Source organism: Papaver somniferum, unplaced genomic scaffold, assembly GCF_003573695.1.
Source record: "Papaver somniferum cultivar HN1 unplaced genomic scaffold, ASM357369v1 unplaced-scaffold_125, whole genome shotgun sequence".
NCBI classification, from domain to species: domain Eukaryota; kingdom Viridiplantae; phylum Streptophyta; class Magnoliopsida; order Ranunculales; family Papaveraceae; genus Papaver; species Papaver somniferum.
Window position 1 is genome coordinate 8,468,266 of NW_020621603.1, and position 18,528 is coordinate 8,486,793.

At 37.3% G+C, this 18,528-nt stretch overlaps 1 protein-coding gene across 1 annotated transcript; it reads right to left on the minus strand.

Moving 5' to 3' along the window:
- Positions 1-10,143: 10,143 nt before the first annotated feature.
- Positions 10,144-17,807, minus strand: LOC113331285 (lysine-specific demethylase JMJ25-like). The gene is made up of 18 exons (XM_026578010.1): positions 17,115-17,807; positions 16,705-16,994; positions 15,949-16,576; positions 15,824-15,887; positions 15,267-15,700; positions 14,425-14,646; positions 14,206-14,324; positions 14,033-14,132; positions 13,778-13,922; positions 13,484-13,535; positions 12,617-13,400; positions 12,101-12,430; positions 11,638-11,970; positions 11,387-11,459; positions 11,198-11,283; positions 10,982-11,101; positions 10,781-10,842; positions 10,144-10,517 (listed from the first exon to the last, which is right to left on the minus strand). Exons 1-18 carry the CDS (start codon positions 17,805-17,807, stop codon positions 10,400-10,402), a joined length of 4,653 nt encoding a protein of 1,550 aa, XP_026433795.1. The 3' UTR covers positions 10,144-10,399.
- Between the last annotated feature and the right edge of the window lie 721 nt (positions 17,808-18,528).

Sequence of the window (18,528 nt, forward strand, 5' to 3'; positions counted from 1 at the left end):
CATAATTCCCTGATCAGGATTAAGAACCCAGTGTTGAATGATATGACTTGGATGTGTTCCAGTAAATAAGTTAACAATTATCGGGCTTTGTTGAAATACTGCCAGAGAGAATTGACACTTGGAGAAGAGATGAAAAACCGTTTCTTCCTCAGAATTGCAAAGAGGACATGTATTTTGAATCCATTATTAAACTTACTCAAATTCTGATACACGGCCAAACCGTTGTTCAAAACTTTTCACATAAATATATGTATCTTTGGTTGGATTTTTAAATTATTCCAGAACTTGTTTGGAAGTGTGGAGAATCGGTTTCAAGGTTGTAAGCATGAAAGAGGACTTATAAAGTAAGGATGTCGGCATACTTTGAACACGTACAATAATGTTTATCTTTTATTATTCAAAGTTATTCCTTAATAGCTACATGAAGAAAATACCAGGATCGAAATTTAAATAAGTTAAGAATCTTTTAATTAAGGTTGTTAATTTTATTTTAGGAAAATGAGAATTAGTAATGTGCATTTACTAGTTGAGATTCTCCAAAGAGATTTTCGGTCATTATTTTGGACAGAACATTTCCAGGAATTATGGAAACCGAATTTGGAATATATTGAATATCTTTGAGAATATTTTCGGTTTTGGAAATTCCTTGGTGTCCAAACTTCCTTGTCTATAAATACTTGAAGTTTGAATTTCTTGAAAACTAATCCTTCGTGACAGCAAACTTCCTCGGTTGTGTTGTTACTGGTGTAGCCGCTTATTCGGAGAGGAGAGTAACCTAATTAGGCGAAATCTTTTACGGCCGCTCAGTTTAAAGTCTTCTTTGGGATTGAGAAGCTCTACGAGTAGATAATTGCGGTTTATCTTGTGTTTTCGATTGACTAACGGGTGGTTGAACTTTGATTGCACCTAGTTTGTTTATACTTGAGAATATTCTCTTCTGATATAAGATTCACACAAACTAGATCGAAGTTTTGACAGGGATCTTTAGACTGTTGTTAGTGCTAAAGACGATATTGTGATAATCCATTGTTTACAGACTCCGTTTTGTGCGTGATTGATCACAAGAGATTCAAGTTGTCGTGCGCAGGTGTTTATTGAAGATCTAAGAAGATTTGAAGGCAAAGAAGATATTGAAGATTTCTGATTTGGGGTTCATAATCTTTGGTGTGCACAATACTTGTTTCGTTATAAAGGATCCAACTATAATTGGTTTATCCTTGTGGTGGATTAGATTGATTAGTTGTGTAGATCGGCATCAATACAATTCTTTATGACTAAAAGTATTGATTGCAAAATCTTAACAATTACCTTTGGTAGTTGAACATACTATAGATTTAAAAACCTGACGAAGGAGTTTATGTTAAGATAAACAGAAGAGCCTTTGTCTGACTCACATCACTTGGTTGAATAGAGTTGATACCAAACAGATTTGTTGTTCCTTTATTGTTTGAAATACGAACGAAAGGAATTGTTCCAAGTACGTGACTTATTCATAAGTTGGAGGCGTGGGAATACAGATGGAACTAGGTGAACTATAAGTTTAGTTGCTTGGTCTCAACTATACGAAGTTAGGTTTAATTTTGTGTAACGGCTTAATGAAAAAGAGGGGGTATAACAACCACACCAATTAGCAATCTGTATGGACTAACTCCAATATACTTTCTAGAGAATCAACTAGACAGTCAGACTCTATCTAGAGAAAAGTATAGTTAATATCTCACTCACTTGATTTGATCTTTACACAAGCAAATAAAAATCTGCGAGTCTTTATCAAATACAAGGATAATAACTTGGATGGTACCAAAGACCAATATCCAAGTGTCAATCAATTTAAATCAACAACCAAAGGTTGGATATTCTAATTGATTGATCCTAACGCACAACCTGTGATATTTCAATTATATAACGAAATATAATGCGAAACAGAAATAACACAGACACCAGAAATTTTTTTAACGAGGAAACCGCAAATGCATCAAAACCCCGAGACCTAGTCCAGATTGAACACCACACCGTATTAAGCCGCTACAGAAACTAGCCTACTACAAACTAACTTCGGTCTGGATTGTAGTTGAACCCTAATCAATCTCACACTGATTCAAGGTACATTTTACGTCTCTGATCCCAGCAGGATACTACGCACTTGATTCCCTTAGCTGATCTCACCCACAACCAAGAGTTGCAACGAACCAAAGGCGAAGACTTTAATAAACAAATCTGTATCACACAGAAAAGTCTATGATAATAGATAAATCTGTCTTATAAACCTATGATTTTTTTTCCTTCTTTTGATAAATCAAGGTGAACAAGAACTAATTGATAATCCGGACTTATATTCCCTAAGAACAACCTAGTATTATCAATCACCTCACAACAATCTTAATCTTATGGTAGCGAAACAAGATGTTGCGGAATCACAAACGATGAGACGAAAATGTTTGTGATTTCTTTTTATCTTGACATATCAGAGATATAATCTCAAGTAAATTATTCAATTGAACTCGTACGATAGAAAATGGCAAGATCATATCGCTCAACTACAAGAGAAGTAGTTTCGTCTGGCTTCACAATCCCAATGAAGTCTTTCAGTCGTTAACCTACAGGGTCTCGGGAAGAAACCTAAGGTTAAAGGAGAATCGACTCTAGTAAACTAACTAGTATCACACAGGAGGTGTGGGGATTAGTTTTTCCAATTGCTAGATGTCTCCTTTATATAGTTTTCAAATTAAGGTTTGCAATCCAAGTTACCTTGGTAACAAAGCATTCAATATTCACCATTAGATGAAAAACCTGATTTCTCCAAGCTAATATATTTCAACCGTTAGATCGAAACTTAGCTTGTCATACACAAATGAAATGTGTTTCATTTAGGTTTGAGTAATCTTACCTAAACGTGTACACTTGGTTGGTTCACAAATAGTTAACCGAGGTTATCCATATGAGTACTTTCATATCAACCATATTCATCTTTCTCATAACTAGTTCAAATGACTCATAAGAACTAGTTGATAGAGTTGTTCAATTGCTTAGGTCTTTATTCATAGACACAATTGGAACAAAATCGGTTTGATTCACATGAATCAATTCATGAACAATATAGACATGGTTTGCAAAGATTGCATTCCTTATTGATTTATTGTTTTAAGTTCATGAACTGCCGATTTGAGAAATAACCAGCTTGGGTACGCGTACGGGTACATATACCTTAGCTACCGGATTTGAGTTTGGAAATTCAGCAGAAATTTTCGGTTCGAAAACTTCCGTGAGTACGCGTACCTAAGGTGACTGGTTTTCCAGTTTGTAAATTACAAACTCCAGCAGAAGTTTTCGGTCAAAAAACTTCCGCCAGTACGCGTACGGGTACGCGTACCCAACCTGTCTCCTTTACCAATGTCGCATGCACAAGTGCACACAATTGGTTTCCGGCACATGGACTTATACACTAATGTGCGAACACACTATATGTGCTTATATCCATAGTTGGTTACATAATCTCAACTCTACATTTCAATCATTGAAACATTCTTCTATAATGTTATAACAATCGTTATTCACGACTATCGTCATCAAAGCCATTTTCAAGATTGAAACGTCATCATGACTTTCGTCACGGATAAAGATGAAAAGTGGTTAAAGCGAAAGCTTACAAACACGTATTTCGAGAAAAAGATAGGCGAGTAAACTCGGATCGAAATAGCAAAATGTGTATGTATGAAAACTATCATACTGATACGACTTTGTCTCAAGAGTAGGAGATAGAGAGATAGACTTTTGAGTGATAGATAAGTTCAAGTCTCCACGTACCTTTTAGTCGGATGAAGTTCCACTAGTTCCTCGAGTAGTTCTTCGTCTTTGTAAGATGATCGACATGGAGTCTATAGCTCAACTACACTAATATGTCCTAAACCGAGACTTAGTTATAAGTAGTCTAGAAATCAAGACATATAGTTTTGATAACTAAACTTGACAAACATGCTTGAGATAACAACGCATGCGAGTTTGACCGAGCAGTGCTATACCAATCTCCCTCTTTGTCAATTTTAGTGGCAAAACTATCAATACATATGGATTACAAAATAAATAAAACTTTGTAGCTTCTCGTCCACATGCTTGATCTCCTTGGTGCTTCAACATTATTCGAAAACTTCGCCTTTTCCAAGTACTCCCATGATTCCATAGATGTTCAATTCAGCATCATAGTTGTTGAAGATCCGTAGCCATAACAATGAGAAAAACAAAAGCTCTTGATCATTATTATATAGTGTCATAATATTATTACACAGTATCAAAGTTCTTATATCACAACTTCGACAACAATACTATGATGATATGTATCACTCCTCCTTAGTCAATGCTTCGTCTCAACACGAAAACCACTCCCCCTTACATAATGATCCGAAAACCATATGTATTTGTAGTGTGAACTACATATTAATTCTCCCCCTTTTTGTCAATAAAATTGGCAAAGGTACGAAAACGGGATCCTAATGAAATTTTCATGGAGACACTTTAAGACCAAAGAAAAGCACATATAAACTTGTTTTGATGCAATCATATAGCCGAGGATAGATGCATTCATCACGGAGTTTATAAAGATACAATATAACTCCTCAAAATTCCACAGCCGCACTCCCCACAAAGATATGGAAATTAAGCGCAAGTGCAACAGAATTCTCCCCCATTTGATGTCATTCCCCAAAGAACAACAAGAGTGACCTTACTTTTACAAGAAAAGAAGGATTTCTTTTGACACCAAAAACCACAGAATGATTTTGTATCCAAAAAATTCTCAATTAAACTAACCACAAGCGAACCCATGATTAATTTAATTGGAATACACAACCAAATTAATCACAAACGAATATATGATTTGTTTCGTTGGAAACGCTCACACAAGAAGACTTATGGACCCGCACAGTATACACATAAAATATTGATCAGGGAAAGATCAATACTGCGGAACATACAAGGATTCATTCTATCTTCATCACTATTTGCATAACGACATACAATAGATATAATCCTCGTAAATAAAAGATCTTAACCTATCTTCCATCAATGAATTGACATAATAGGCTTAACTTTTGTTTGTCAAAAAGTTCATCGATCTTGTATCAATACATGAATATCGACATATAATCGAGATAACTTTTGACATTGTATGGGACAATAATAGTTCACGGACGCAAACACACATATCCCATAACATATTGCAATATATAAAACCATAAAGATTAATACTGCAAAAATCATCTTCCAAACCAACTTTTAGAATTTAAACAAATAAATCTAAAAACATGAAGATGAAAATGTTGGACATAGCTATGTGTACTCACAATAATGGCTATTCCAAACCCTAGTTATCCTTCTTAAACAAAAACAAGAATAAAAATTCTCTTAAGAAGTTTAACTAGACATTAAGACTTTGAAAAATTCCTTGTCATCCCTGAACTCCTTGTCGTCAACAGCCACTGGAACATATGGTTCATGGAGGAAGGAGTCAATACCAATAAACCTTCTTGGATGATGATGTCGAACCAGGGCCTTCTGAATTTCCAATGATCTTAAAAAACAAGCCTTTATTTGTTGAATCTCTTTTCTTGCCAGCTTCAACTCTTCAAAAACATCGGAAAACTTCGGAGAGTTTGAAGGAACAACTCTTGGCTTCCTCACATTCCTTCTTTTTCTTTTTAAAGTTGGAAGAAATTGAGATTTCTCTTTTTTTCCTTAGTGATTGATGGCTTAACAATCATATTGATATCTTTCCCATCAGAAGACATGGTGCTTGGAGTATCCATGAAAGCACGGTTTTGTGAGAGGAGTTCACAGTCAAGCCTCAACAAGCAGTCTTAAGATATAAAGAGTATCAGAGAAGTAAAAAAGAATGTAGGGTTTTGAAGCCTTTAAACAGGTTTGTACACGTTCAACTCACAACCCTATAAAGAGTAGAATTGTCGATAATAACCCTCTTCTTTCAAAATAGTCTCTTCCAATATCAACAGTGATATGGAGGAATTCCAAAAACCAATCAACACAATGCTAAAAACAAAAACAGATTTTATTTTTAAATCCTGAGGTGTGCAAGATCTTGTCTCTTTTGAAAAGGCATATGAGACAAGATGCACATGACAACACAATCAAGTTGTGCTATGGTGAACAACAATGTGTCCACCATGACCCTTTTGGTTGGAATTCATGGAATCCTGCCTTTCCATATGTTTAAAACATGTTTTCTTCTCTAGTGGCCTATATCTATCTTTGGAAACTAATCTCTTTGATGAAGATAAGATCTTACATACCTCAGTTGTTTTCTCCGCGAGTTTAAGCTTGGTGGCTAGACGATCTGCTCTTCGTTGAAGTTTGTTGACATATCTCATCTTGTGTTTGTATTTGAAACACTTTGAAAACTCATGTCCCTTGAGAGATCAATAAGAGCATGTCAACTCAAAAGATGGTTCAGGCGCCTTTGAAACGCAAGCTGCTAGGCACACGGTAGATCCTGAAACATTAAACAAGGGGTTTCCAAAAGAAATGTCAATTGATTCTTCCATCTTGATTGGGTTTTCTTCTACAAAGCCATCAAGATTGATATATGTATTGCTACACTTATCAAAATCAATGTTTTCACATAGAAGAGCAACACTTGGTTTCTTGTCTTCGTCACAATTATAATTGTCAGACATCTCATCAAGTGTTACAGCAAGACCTTTGTTCCCAGTGTATTTTCTACGATTTGGACACTCGTTTGCAAAATGGCCAAACCCTTTACACTTAAAGCACTGAGGCATATCCTCGTCATCAGTTTCATCTGTGTCCCTGTTTTAGGAGGAATACGATTATGAGGTTTGACTGATGCTTTTGGCTTATATCTGGAGAACTGTTTACTTCTCTTCAACAGAAAATCTCTAAACTGTCTTGTGATCATCGAGACTAATTTGTCAAGATATTCATCTGATGAATCCGTCTCAGAGTGATCATCTTCAGAGATATACACATTTTTACTTTTATCAAGTAATTTTGTGTCTTTTAGTGCTTTGAACGCAACATCATTAGATTTGGATGAATACTCGTGATCAAAGATCTTAAGCTTCTCAACCAACGTATTTCTGGAGAGATTATCAAGGTTATTTCCCTCAACGATGGCATGCTTCTTAGAGTCGTATCTAGATGGCAACGATCTGAGAATTTTCATAACAATGACCTTTTCAGGAATCGTCTTACCCAATACAAAAGATGCATTAACAATTTCAGACACTTTGTGATTAAACTCATCAAATGAATCTTCATCTGCCATACGAAGGTTTTCCCAGTCGGAATTAAGGTTTTGAAGCCTAGCTTCCTTTTCACTGGTATTACCTTCGAATACGGTTTCTAAGATATCCCACACATCTTTAGACCTAGTGCAGTTTGACACATGGTGCTGATGATTTGGGGTAATGACATGTATGATGGCATTCAAACCGTCGGAGTTTTGCTTTGCGACAAGTATCTCAACAACATCGTATTCGCCAATATTTTTTGGAACATTAACGTTACCTACTGCAACAACGGGAGCATCATAGCCATTAACAACATATACCCATGATTGAAAATCACGCGCTTGAAGAAAAGCTCGCATAGCAATTTTCCACCATAAGTAATTAGAGCCATCGAAGACTGGTGGCACGTTAATAGAGATAACACCTCTGTCCATAGAGTCAGATCGCTACAAATACAGACTTTTGAGGTCTTAAACGTGTTTGCCTGCTCTGATACCAATTGAAAAAGCGGGGGTATAACAACCACACCCAATATTTCGATTAGCAATCTGTATGGACTAACTCCAATATACTTTCTAGAGAATAAACTAGACAGTCAGACTAAATCTAGAGAAAAGTATATCGAGGAGTTAATATCTCTCTCACTTGATTTGATCTTTACTCAAGCAAATAGAAATCTGCGAGTATTTATCAAATACAAGGATAATAACTTGGACGGTACCAAAGACCAATATCCAAGTGTCAATCAATTTAAATCAACAACCAAAGGTTGGATATTCTAATTGATTGATCCTAACGCACAACCTGTGATATTTCAATTATATAACGAAATATAATGCGGAATAGAAATAACACAGACACCAGAAATTTTGTTAACGAGGAAACCGCAAATGCAGAAAACCCCCGGGACCTAGTCCAGATTGAACACCACACTGTATTAAGCCTCTACAGACACTATCCTACTACAAACTAACTTCAGTCTGGACCGTAGTTGAACCCTAATCAATCTCACACTGATTCAAGGTACAGTTGTGCTCCTTACGTCTCTGATCCCAGCAGGATACTATGCACTTGATTCCCTTAGCTGATCTCACCCACAACCAAGAGTTGCTACGACCCAAAGTCGAAGACTTTAATAAACAAATCTGTATCACACAGAAAATTCTATGATAATAGATAAATCCGTCTCCCACAGATAAACCTATGAGTTTTGTTCCGTCTTTTGATAAATCAAGGTGAACATGAACTAATTGATAATCCGGACTTACATTCCCGAAGAACAGCCTAGTATTATCAATCACCCCACAACAATCTTAATCTTATGGTAGCGAAACATGATGTTGCGGAATCGCAAACAATGAGACGAAGATGTTTGTGATTTCTTTTTATCTTGCCCTGTCGGAGATATAATCTCAAGTCAATTATTCAATTGAAATCGTACGATAGAAAATGGCAAGATCAGATCGCTCAACTACAAGAGAAGTAGTTTCGTCTGGCTTCACAATCCCAATAAAGTCTTTCAATCGTTAACCTACAGGGTCTCGGGAAGAAACCTAAGGTTAAAGGAGAATCGACTCTAGCAAACTAACTAGTTCATTGAATCTTTGGGGCTGATAGTATTGATGATTACCAGGTTTTGCATTTTAGGATCAGTTGTATAGATTTCCTTGAGGCTGATAGAGCTAGTGGTTTCTGTGAAGCTAGTGATTGTAGTGATAGTTGTAATTGTTGTGAGGCCTGTGATTCTAGAGGTTCTTCCATGAGATGAACTAAGACAATTGCAGATACAGTGATGATGTTGTTGTTTGTAAGCCATAGAAATTAGAAATTGAACAAATTAGATGGTGATTTGATGAGGTCGTTCATAGAATCAGAGGTCGTTCATAGCATCAGAGGAAAAGAAAGAGAGAAAATAAGAATTCCGGAGGGAGGGGGAGAGAAATCCGACAAGCAAAAACCGTTGAGACGCTACTGGACAAAGATAACGGCTAGAATTTAACTGAGAGGTTGATTTTTCAGGTGAGTGAAATTCTATGGGTTGTACGACTCATTCTCTCTCATCTCTAAGACAGTAGAGATGAAGTCGGGTCGTTGGAAAACTAAATTGAATCGGTAAGAACAGAAATTATGATATTTGCTCTCTTCGGGTCACTATTTGCTCTCCATTAAACAAAAATCTATTTATAAATAAGGCATCTATTTTTATTTTATTAAATATTGACATCTATTTTTATTTTATTAAATACGGCATCTATTTTTATTTAAAATACGGCATCTATTTTTATTTTAATTCGAAATAACTGAAAGTGGTAAACTATGCTAATTTGCGCTTTTTCTAACATGCGCAGTAGGTGATGCGCCTGGAGGCACTTACTGACACGGATACGACGTGATTAGTCCGACGGACGGACTCCCAGCAGGCCTTCGAAACTGACTAGCCTCTTCCTAGGAACAACTTGCATATTATCTTTGAGAAACTTTAGAATTGATATCTTACAGTATTATTATTGGATGTTCATTGAGGATACAGGAGACCATAGTCAACACTACATATCCTAATAATCTTCCTATCTCTGACTATTCTTGCCTGCCAACTCCTTTTGTTTCACAACTTTTTTTTTTCCTTAAAAAACCCCAACACCCCACCGTAATATATGAAAGATATGATTATCTCCTATTCAGTTCTAATTTAGGGTTAGTTTAATATAATTATATTAACCTTGTACTTTGATCAGACATTCAGTTCAGAGTGCATCCAGTTGTCATATAAGAGTGGAAAAATAGATGCATGATTCAAACAACGTCGTACTCTTTCATGGTACATATACTGTATCAAATGAAGAAATCTACCACGAAAAGCCTCTTCCCCGAGGAACGACAAAACAGTATGAAAGACAGACGGTCCTAATTAGACAACTGCAAAACTTGCTAAAACCTGCTACCCTTGAGACAACATTAAACTAGCAAAAAGACTGCACAATAATAGTGTCAAACAATTACAATTTGAGGTCATGAAACCCTTTTAACTCTTACGAGTAATTGTTTTGCACTTTCCTCCGGAACTAATTCCCCCTGTGGGATTTTTCTTTCTCCAGTATTTTCAGAGCTTGTTAGCGCTTTTTCCTCCTTTTCCTCTTCTTTTACTTTCCTCCTTTTTCTCTTCTTTTACCGCCATTCCTTGTTTTGTATTTTCCTCCTTTGCTAGGCTCTTCTTTACTGCAAACTGATTTGGTGCTTTGGTTTTTGCTTTCTTGCGACCTGAACAAATATCAAAGTGACTTAAATTAAGTTCTGGAGCTGAGAAGTTCTTATTAGGTACATGCAAGTAGTGAAGTTTTTCTTTTACAACTGAAGTCTTACATTGGATCCCCTAGAATACAATTCGTGAACTAGTGGTTTTCTTCCAGCTTCCCAAATGTGTTCAGTGATAATGGCAAGTATTGGTTTCAGATTTTAATCTTTCAAATACAGGCACAAAAGAGTAACTTAATAACTGTCGAGTCAGGTGCATGTATACTTACTTGGAAAGCTTTTCCACGGAATCCACAGCTTTTTTGACAGCATGCAAAGTCATTTTCTTCACCTGGATGTGCACAAACATTTGTTCAAGTATTCAACAAACAGACCTAGCGGAAAATCATCCGTATGAGGTAGTCTTTATTCCAACTGGCAGACGTACAAGATATATTAGAAAACATATTCACATGTGTGAAGAATTGCACCTCCAATTTATCCTCCTTGGCACTATGATCCTGGGGAAGCAAACGAAACTCCTCGGCCAACCTCATGCATTCCTGAACATTCTCCGGGGAGACGAAGTCTACTGCAACTTTGGTGCAGGACTGCAAGCCATAGATTTTCATTACAAGGAAAGACATCAGATATAAGACATTGATAAACAAAATTACAAGGGATACTCATCTCTAAGTATTAAGTACCTTTAAATTACGGACTTGGTGAGGGAAGCCGGTTGGGATAAATACTGCCTCCCCACGTTCTTGCACAAAAGTCCATGGTTCAATTCCTATACCAGGACAAAACACAGAATTAGATATAATCAAAATATTGAAATAGAATGGATCACATTGACAAGATTAAGTGTAATAATGATTATGTAATTAACTAACGGTATTCCTCCTTGAGCTTTTTCTTATGCTCCAAAGTTAGATAGAATCTTTGGTCATGAATCGGGTGACTGACCTGTAGCATAAAGAGATTGTGCAGCTCGGAATGTAAAAACAATCACAATTACCAGTTTGTATCATTCCATTTCCTATGGTTAAAACATTTCTGTAAAGGGGGATATCCGGAATTAAGAACAGCACGAAAAAAGTTTAGAAAGACACAAAAAGCAGCGAGAATTTTGGATTCAACATACCTGCTCAACTCGAGAACAGTACAAGTGCCGAAATTCCCTGCAATGCTTTCTTAGGTACTCTTGTAGCTTTGGAACATCTTCTCTGCGAAAGATATCCCAAAGAGCACCAGCACTGTTACTTGAACAATTATCAGGTACAAAAACATTGCATTCTTTTCCCTTGCAATTGTTGTTAAGAACAGATATCTCTGTAGATGAGCTCTGATTGTCACCCTTCAAGAGCTCTTCCATTTCCTTTTGATCTTGGGCCATGTGCCTCTTTTTCGCTTTTTCTATCTCTTTAAGTTGAGCACCATCCACAGACACCTCGCGTACATTAACCAAAACGTTTATCTGAGTGGAAGCATAACCAACTAATTAATGGAAACAGGGTTTTTATTTAACTCTAGTTGAATTACAAGAAGTAATCTGCAGAGGATCAGAAATGAATATGCTTAAGCTTCATAATTAAAAATAACCATACCGCATCAGACATGTCGCAATGAAGCTTGGTGACAGAGTCACCTCGAATAAGCTCTTGAGCATGCCCATAGGCAATGTACGTTTTTGGACCCATATCCGGTTTCAAGGATTTGGGTGGTAGCTTGGTGGCAAGATTAAGGAATCCAAGCTTAGGACACGTATAGTCCTTGAGAGGCAAGGAACTAACAAACTCAGCAAAATGCCGTGGCAAGCGCTCCTCGAACATATCAGATGGAGGCCAATCCTTCAGTTTGTGCATCTTAGGCCACATATTATGATGCATAAGACCTTCCATATAGCATCTGAAAAAATCCACTATTTTAACCTCAACCTGCAAGTCATAAATTGAAAAAAAAAACATCCACATCAGATTTGATATGATGTACTGTAAGTGCAAACCGGTACACAAATGTGAGACCCAAAACATGTTTATAAGGTTAATCATTTACTAATTCAACCCGACAGGAAATTGTAAAATTCAGCCAGCAGATATAGAAAAAGGTTGACAGATGCTTACCTCGCACCAGTCCATACAATTGACAGCCGTCACTTCTAAGTGACCTGAACCTTTCATCGTCTTAGAATTAGATTTCTCCCTCAAGGATCTGCACATCACTTCTGGCTCCCAACTAAAGTTAGATGGCTTCAGTTCCAACACATTGCGAACAATGACTGGCTCCCCTCGGATCCAGTGCTTTTGGAAGTGCTCCAAGTCCCCATCCTGAATATCTTTGGCTTGTGGACAATAAAGATTGTTGTCCTTGCAATCATCCCTCAAAGAAGCTTTCCGAAAATTATTGTTTCCAGCTTTGCCACTGCCAGCGGAGTTGCGACACGAGCACTTCTGTGTAGGAGGGACGGGATCATTGAAGAGATTGAATTCTGCTGCTATTTTTTCAGCTCTTCCTTCTAAATTTGATACCCAATTCTCTGGAAGAACACGCTTGAGCACCATATGACCAGAACCACAAGATGCACAACGAATGCTATTGTTATCCATCAATTTCCAATCAGATTTTAGGCTAACATGACCTTCAAGTCTATCAGCAGGTTCAGGGTTCATATCGTTTGATTTGACACATTCAGTTAGTTTTGCTCTCATCCTTGCTGTAACTTTCGTATGCGCAGGTTCTTCAGCATGCATGTATGCTTTCCCTCTGTTGACAAACGTCTCCTTGTATACCTCTTCACCTCCTGATAAGGAACCATCACGAATCTCTTGACAACATGTGAGACACAGATCAAAGGAGCAGTTTGAGCAATTTCTGTGGAAGTCAACTATGGACGTTCTGCAGTTGTCACTGTCCAAAGACACGTGGCAAAGTCAGTAACTATGACACATAAAAGATAAGGCCATAATGCACTGCCAAATTGTAACACCTACCAATACATGCGCTCATCTTGAGGACATTTAGCATCTTTTATTTTCACTTCTGAGTATATTGAGATAATTCATTGCGTTGAGATGTGCTAATGTTTCATCTTGTACAATTTTCTCTATGTTGATAGATAAGAAACACATATGAATGTACTTTATAGCTTCCTATACATATTGTATAGGGCTGTACCAGCATGAGTCAGTTCAAAAATCAACTAAAAGTTTATATTCAGGAAAAAGGGTATAACTTGCACCAGAAACAAGCAACAAAAATAATTCTTGATGCAGAAAGCGATGTATGCAGGGTACCTTGAATAGCAGACTCCACTTCCTTCTCATTTTCTTGTTCAATATGGATCTGCTTCAGGATTGGCAGAAGATATCTTATTACATATTTGGATAACTCCACTTCTTCATCTTGGCCAATCTTCCGTCCTAAGTTCGCCTACACAAGAATCATGAAACCAATATAACAAGATTCTGTAAAGCGACTAGGTCAATATGATCACTAATAAAGGAAATTCAAAGTGATCCAACTATTGCAACATCAATTACCCATGATTTCTTGAATAAACGAATGCATGCTTTACAGTTGCATATGTCCATACAAACTGGGCAAGCCTTTGCAATGTCATCATGTGTTAAGCCGCGGTACCTGTTTTATAATAAACAAGTCAGAACGGCAAATTAAAAAAAATAAAAATGAAAGAAGCTTCCACGAAACTTACCAATTTTTTATGCATGGCTCACAAAACCGCTTGGATAAACACTTATGGCAAGAAACAACTTCACCTTCCCGATCCCTTCTTTGGCACTGGTGGCACATTCGGGATTCTACAAGTTTTCCCTGGTCAGAATTAACAAAAGTAATAGCAATTAGGGAGAAAATTTAATAAAAACGAAAGGTTGAGAATGAAAAAGTTTTAAAGTGAAGTACGTCTGCTTACATCTACCAACTTCATTGGCTTCCTTTTACCGTCTACATCAACCCATTTTAGTCCATTCGATATTTTAACTTTTGCAGAAACCTTCTTCTTCTTTTTGGATCCAGAACTACCCGACACCACCGGTTTACTCGAAACTTTGGAAACCTTCTTCTTCTTTTTATCATCCACCTCGGCATCTGACTGATCCTCTGAAACTTTGTAAAATATCATGGATTCTTGCGCCTGTTTATGCGAGTAGTTGGAAGTTTTTAAATTTTGAAATGGGGGAGCGACTGGCCGTTTGACAGCCAATTTCCCGGCCAAGTCGTTCCATATTCTTCATTTTTGGTTAATAAAATATCCACATGTCCTATTATCACGCTTAAGATATTTCTCTTCTCCAAACATAATCAATCGTATTTTTTTTTTAGATTAAAATGGTATGAATGATAATTTAAATTAGACAATTTGATTTTGGTTATACTAGTACCCATATTTAGCAATACAGTGGTAAATTAGGCAATTTTCTCAGGAAAATAGAAAGCGCACTCATGCACGTGACAACCATAGTCAAGACTTTTATCACCTTAGTGACAATCTAAATGCTAAATGGTTGAATCCCTTCTCTATTCATTTCATTCTGTATAAATAAGATCATTGTACAGCCTATAACAGGCAACAAAATATAGAACTAATGCTATATACTATTTGGCTAACTATTCTAAGTAATATATACAATTACATGCAAAGAAGAATAATCCTAATTTGAGCCACAATATATCTGCAAAGAATCCTGAATTAACTGTCAGTGATATCCCCCCTCAAATTGATGCCGGATGATTGTGAAGCATCAATTTGTCAACCAAGAACTGATGACGTTTTCTTGAAAGAGCCTTCGTGAAAACATCAGTTGTTTGAAGAGAAGTATTGATATGAGGAAGTGAAATAACACGACTATCATATGCATCACGAATAGAATGACAATCCACTTCAATGTGTTTTGTACGTTCATGAAATACTGTATTTGCGACAATTTGGATGGCACTGGTATTATCTGCATGAAGTTGAGTAGGCTCGGCTTGAGAGAAGCCAAGTTCACCCAAGAGACCACGAAGCCAAATAATTTCTGAGCATGCAGAGGACATAGCACGATACTCAGACTCAGTTGAAGATTTAGATATTCGTTGCTGCTTTTTGCTCTTCCATGATACAAGAGAGTCACCAAGAAACATACACCAGCCGGTAATAGAACGTCGAGTATCTGAACAACCAGCCCAGTCTGCATCACTATATGCATCTAAACGAATGGAAGTACCCACAGGAAAGAAGAGACCTTATCAGAAGTGCCTTGCAAATAGCGAATAATGCGACGAACAACAGCTAGATGGATGTGTGTAGGTGCTTGCATAAATTGACTAACTTGTTGAACAGCAAATGAAATATCTGGCCTTGTAATCGTCAAATAATTGAGGCTTCCCACCAATCTACGATACAAAGAAGGATCAGAAAGAAATCACCATCATCCCGACGATATTTGACATTTACCTCTAAAGGAGTGTCAACTGAGCGACCATCTTGTAGTCCAGCCAAAGAAATAAGATCTCGAGTATATTTATGTTGGTGTAAAAAAAGACCAGTGTCTGTCGACTGAACTTCAAGACCCAAAAAATATTGCAAAGGACCTAAATCCTTCATATGAAAGGACTGACAAAGATGCTCTTTAAGTTTGGAAATCAAAGTAGAGTCTGTACCCGTAATAACGATATCATCAACATAAATCAAGAGTAAAACAATGCCATTTAAAGTTTTGCAAAGGAACAGAGAAGAATCATACTGACTCTGGACAAAGGAGAAGTTGATAAGTGTAGTGCGAAACTTGTCAAACCAGGCTCGTGGTGCCTGTTTCAAGCCATAAAGTGATCGTTTGAGCTTACAAACATCTGTCGATGGAGTGGAGAAGAATCCAGGTGGTGGAGTCATATAGATTTCTTCCTTAAGATCCCCATGTAAGAAAGCATTCTTAACGTCCATTTGACTCAATGGCCAACCTTGAGAGGCTGCAATAGCAAGAATAAGTCTTACAGTAGTCATTTTTGCGACAGGTGCAAATGTTTCTTCGTAGTCAACTCCATGCTGTTGCCGATTACCAAGTGCCACCAACCTTGCTTTATATCTGTCAAGAGACCCATCAGAGCGTAGCTTAATGGAATATACCCATTTACATCCAATGGGTTTTACACCCGCAGGACATGGGACAATATCCCAAGTATGATTCTCCTGAAGAGCAGAAGCTCTTCTTGCCTGGCTTTCGTCCAACATGCAAGTTTAGCTGCTTTAGAATCACATGTGGGAATTTCAGTGTTAGCTAAAGTGGCAGAGAAACCATACCGAGTGGGGGGCTGAGTGGTACGATGTGACCTGCGGAGAGCCACTGGAGCAATCACCGGATCAGGGTCGGGAAGGATTTGTGAAGAAAGGGGCCGTCTTCGCTGATAAACATGATTGCGTTTAAAACGCTCAATGAGTGGTGACGGATCATCGATATGCTCAAAAGTAGGAATACAAACATTATCAAGATGAGAGACATGCTGCTGAAAAAATACTCATTTTCAAAGAAAATCACATTTCTAGAAATACGCATGCGATTAGCAACACTATCATAGCACATATCCTTTCTGAGTAGTACTATACCCCATAAAAACACATTTTACTGATTGAGCCATAAGTTTGTGACGCTCATGAGAAGGCAGATGAACGAAACAAACACACCCAAAAGTGTGCAACCTGTCGTACTGAGGATATGTGCTGAAGAGGCGATAATAAGGAGAGTCAAACCTCAATTGTTGAGAGGGTAAGCGATTGATTAAATATACAGCCGTAGATAAAGCTTCCACCCAAAACTTTGCTGGAACAGAGGACTCCAAAAGCAATGTTCGAACCATATCCAACAAGTGACGGTTCTTACGTTCAGCCACCCCGTTTTGTTGAGGTGTATTAGGACAAGATCTCTGAGATATAATACCTTTCTGTTGCAAGAATCCCTGAAATTCATGTGACATGTATTCACCTCCATTATCAGATCGCAAAATTTTAATACATGTAGAGAACTGTGTTTCAATATAGGCTAGAAAAGCTTGAAACACAGTGAATACTTCAGCCTTGGTGCGCAGGAAATAAATCCATGTAAAACGGCTGTAGTCATCAATAAACGTAACAAAATATTTATATTGAGCATGTGAGATAACAGGAGTAATACCCCAAACATCAGAATGTATAATCTCAAAACATGTAGTAGCATGACTACCAGATGTAGGAAAAGGTAAAACTTTACTCTTCCCCAACTTACAGGTAGAACAATCAAAATTGAAACTTTTATCTTTGTTACCAAGAAAACCACGATTCATTAATGTTGATAAAATCTCATTATTCGGATGACCCAAGCGTTTATGCCAAATGGAAGCCTTATTCTCAACTAAAATAGAAGCTAAAGACAAAGTTCTAGGAATCGAAAATTGCAGCGGAAAAATTCTGCCCACTTTAGGCCCCTTCGCGATCACCTTCCCCGACACCTGATCCTGTACAACACAACCATTACGAGAAAAGTGCACATCACAGTTATTATCCACCATTTGACCAACTGAAATAAGGCTAGTAGATAATCCAGGGGAAATAAATACATGACGAAAAGAGGGTGTAATATCTCCAACAGCTGTAATTGGAAGTTTACTGCCATTAGCAATTTCAATATTTTGTGTACCAGTATATTCCCGTACATTGTGTAATAAATCAGATGAGCCAGTCATATGATTGGACGCTCCAGAATCAACAATCCAAGGAAAGGTAATTGACTTACTATTACCTTGAAGTCCAAGCGCAGAGAAAGCTGAAAGAATCATTTGTTGTATCATTTCTGGAGTAATTGTTGACTGACTAACAGTAGAGGATGAAGCAACAGCTTGAAATGCTTGGGCTTTTCTATTTTCTGGACGTGTAGGACACTCTTTGATAATGTGGCCTTGTTGTTTGCAATAGTTGCAGAATTTCTTATTGCAATTGCGTGCAATATGCCCAAATTCTTTGCAACTATAGCATTGTGATTGCCCTTTCCCATGATTCCTCCCTTGA

What these genes read in the sequence shown, in the direction of transcription:
- LOC113331285 (XM_026578010.1), bottom strand. Translation starts at nt 17,807, where the DNA reads ATGAATCGTGGTTTTCTTGGTAACAAAGATAAAAGTTTCAATTTTGAT. An exon ending in CAGTTGACACTCCTTTAGAG is followed by an intron (nt 15,888 to 15,948) that starts GTAAATGTCAAA and finishes TTTGTATCGTAG; the next exon opens with ATTGGTGGGAAGCCTCAATT. An exon ending in GAGCCATGCATAAAAAATTG is followed by an intron (nt 14,133 to 14,205) that starts GTAAGTTTCGTG and finishes ATTATAAAACAG; the next exon opens with GTACCGCGGCTTAACACATG.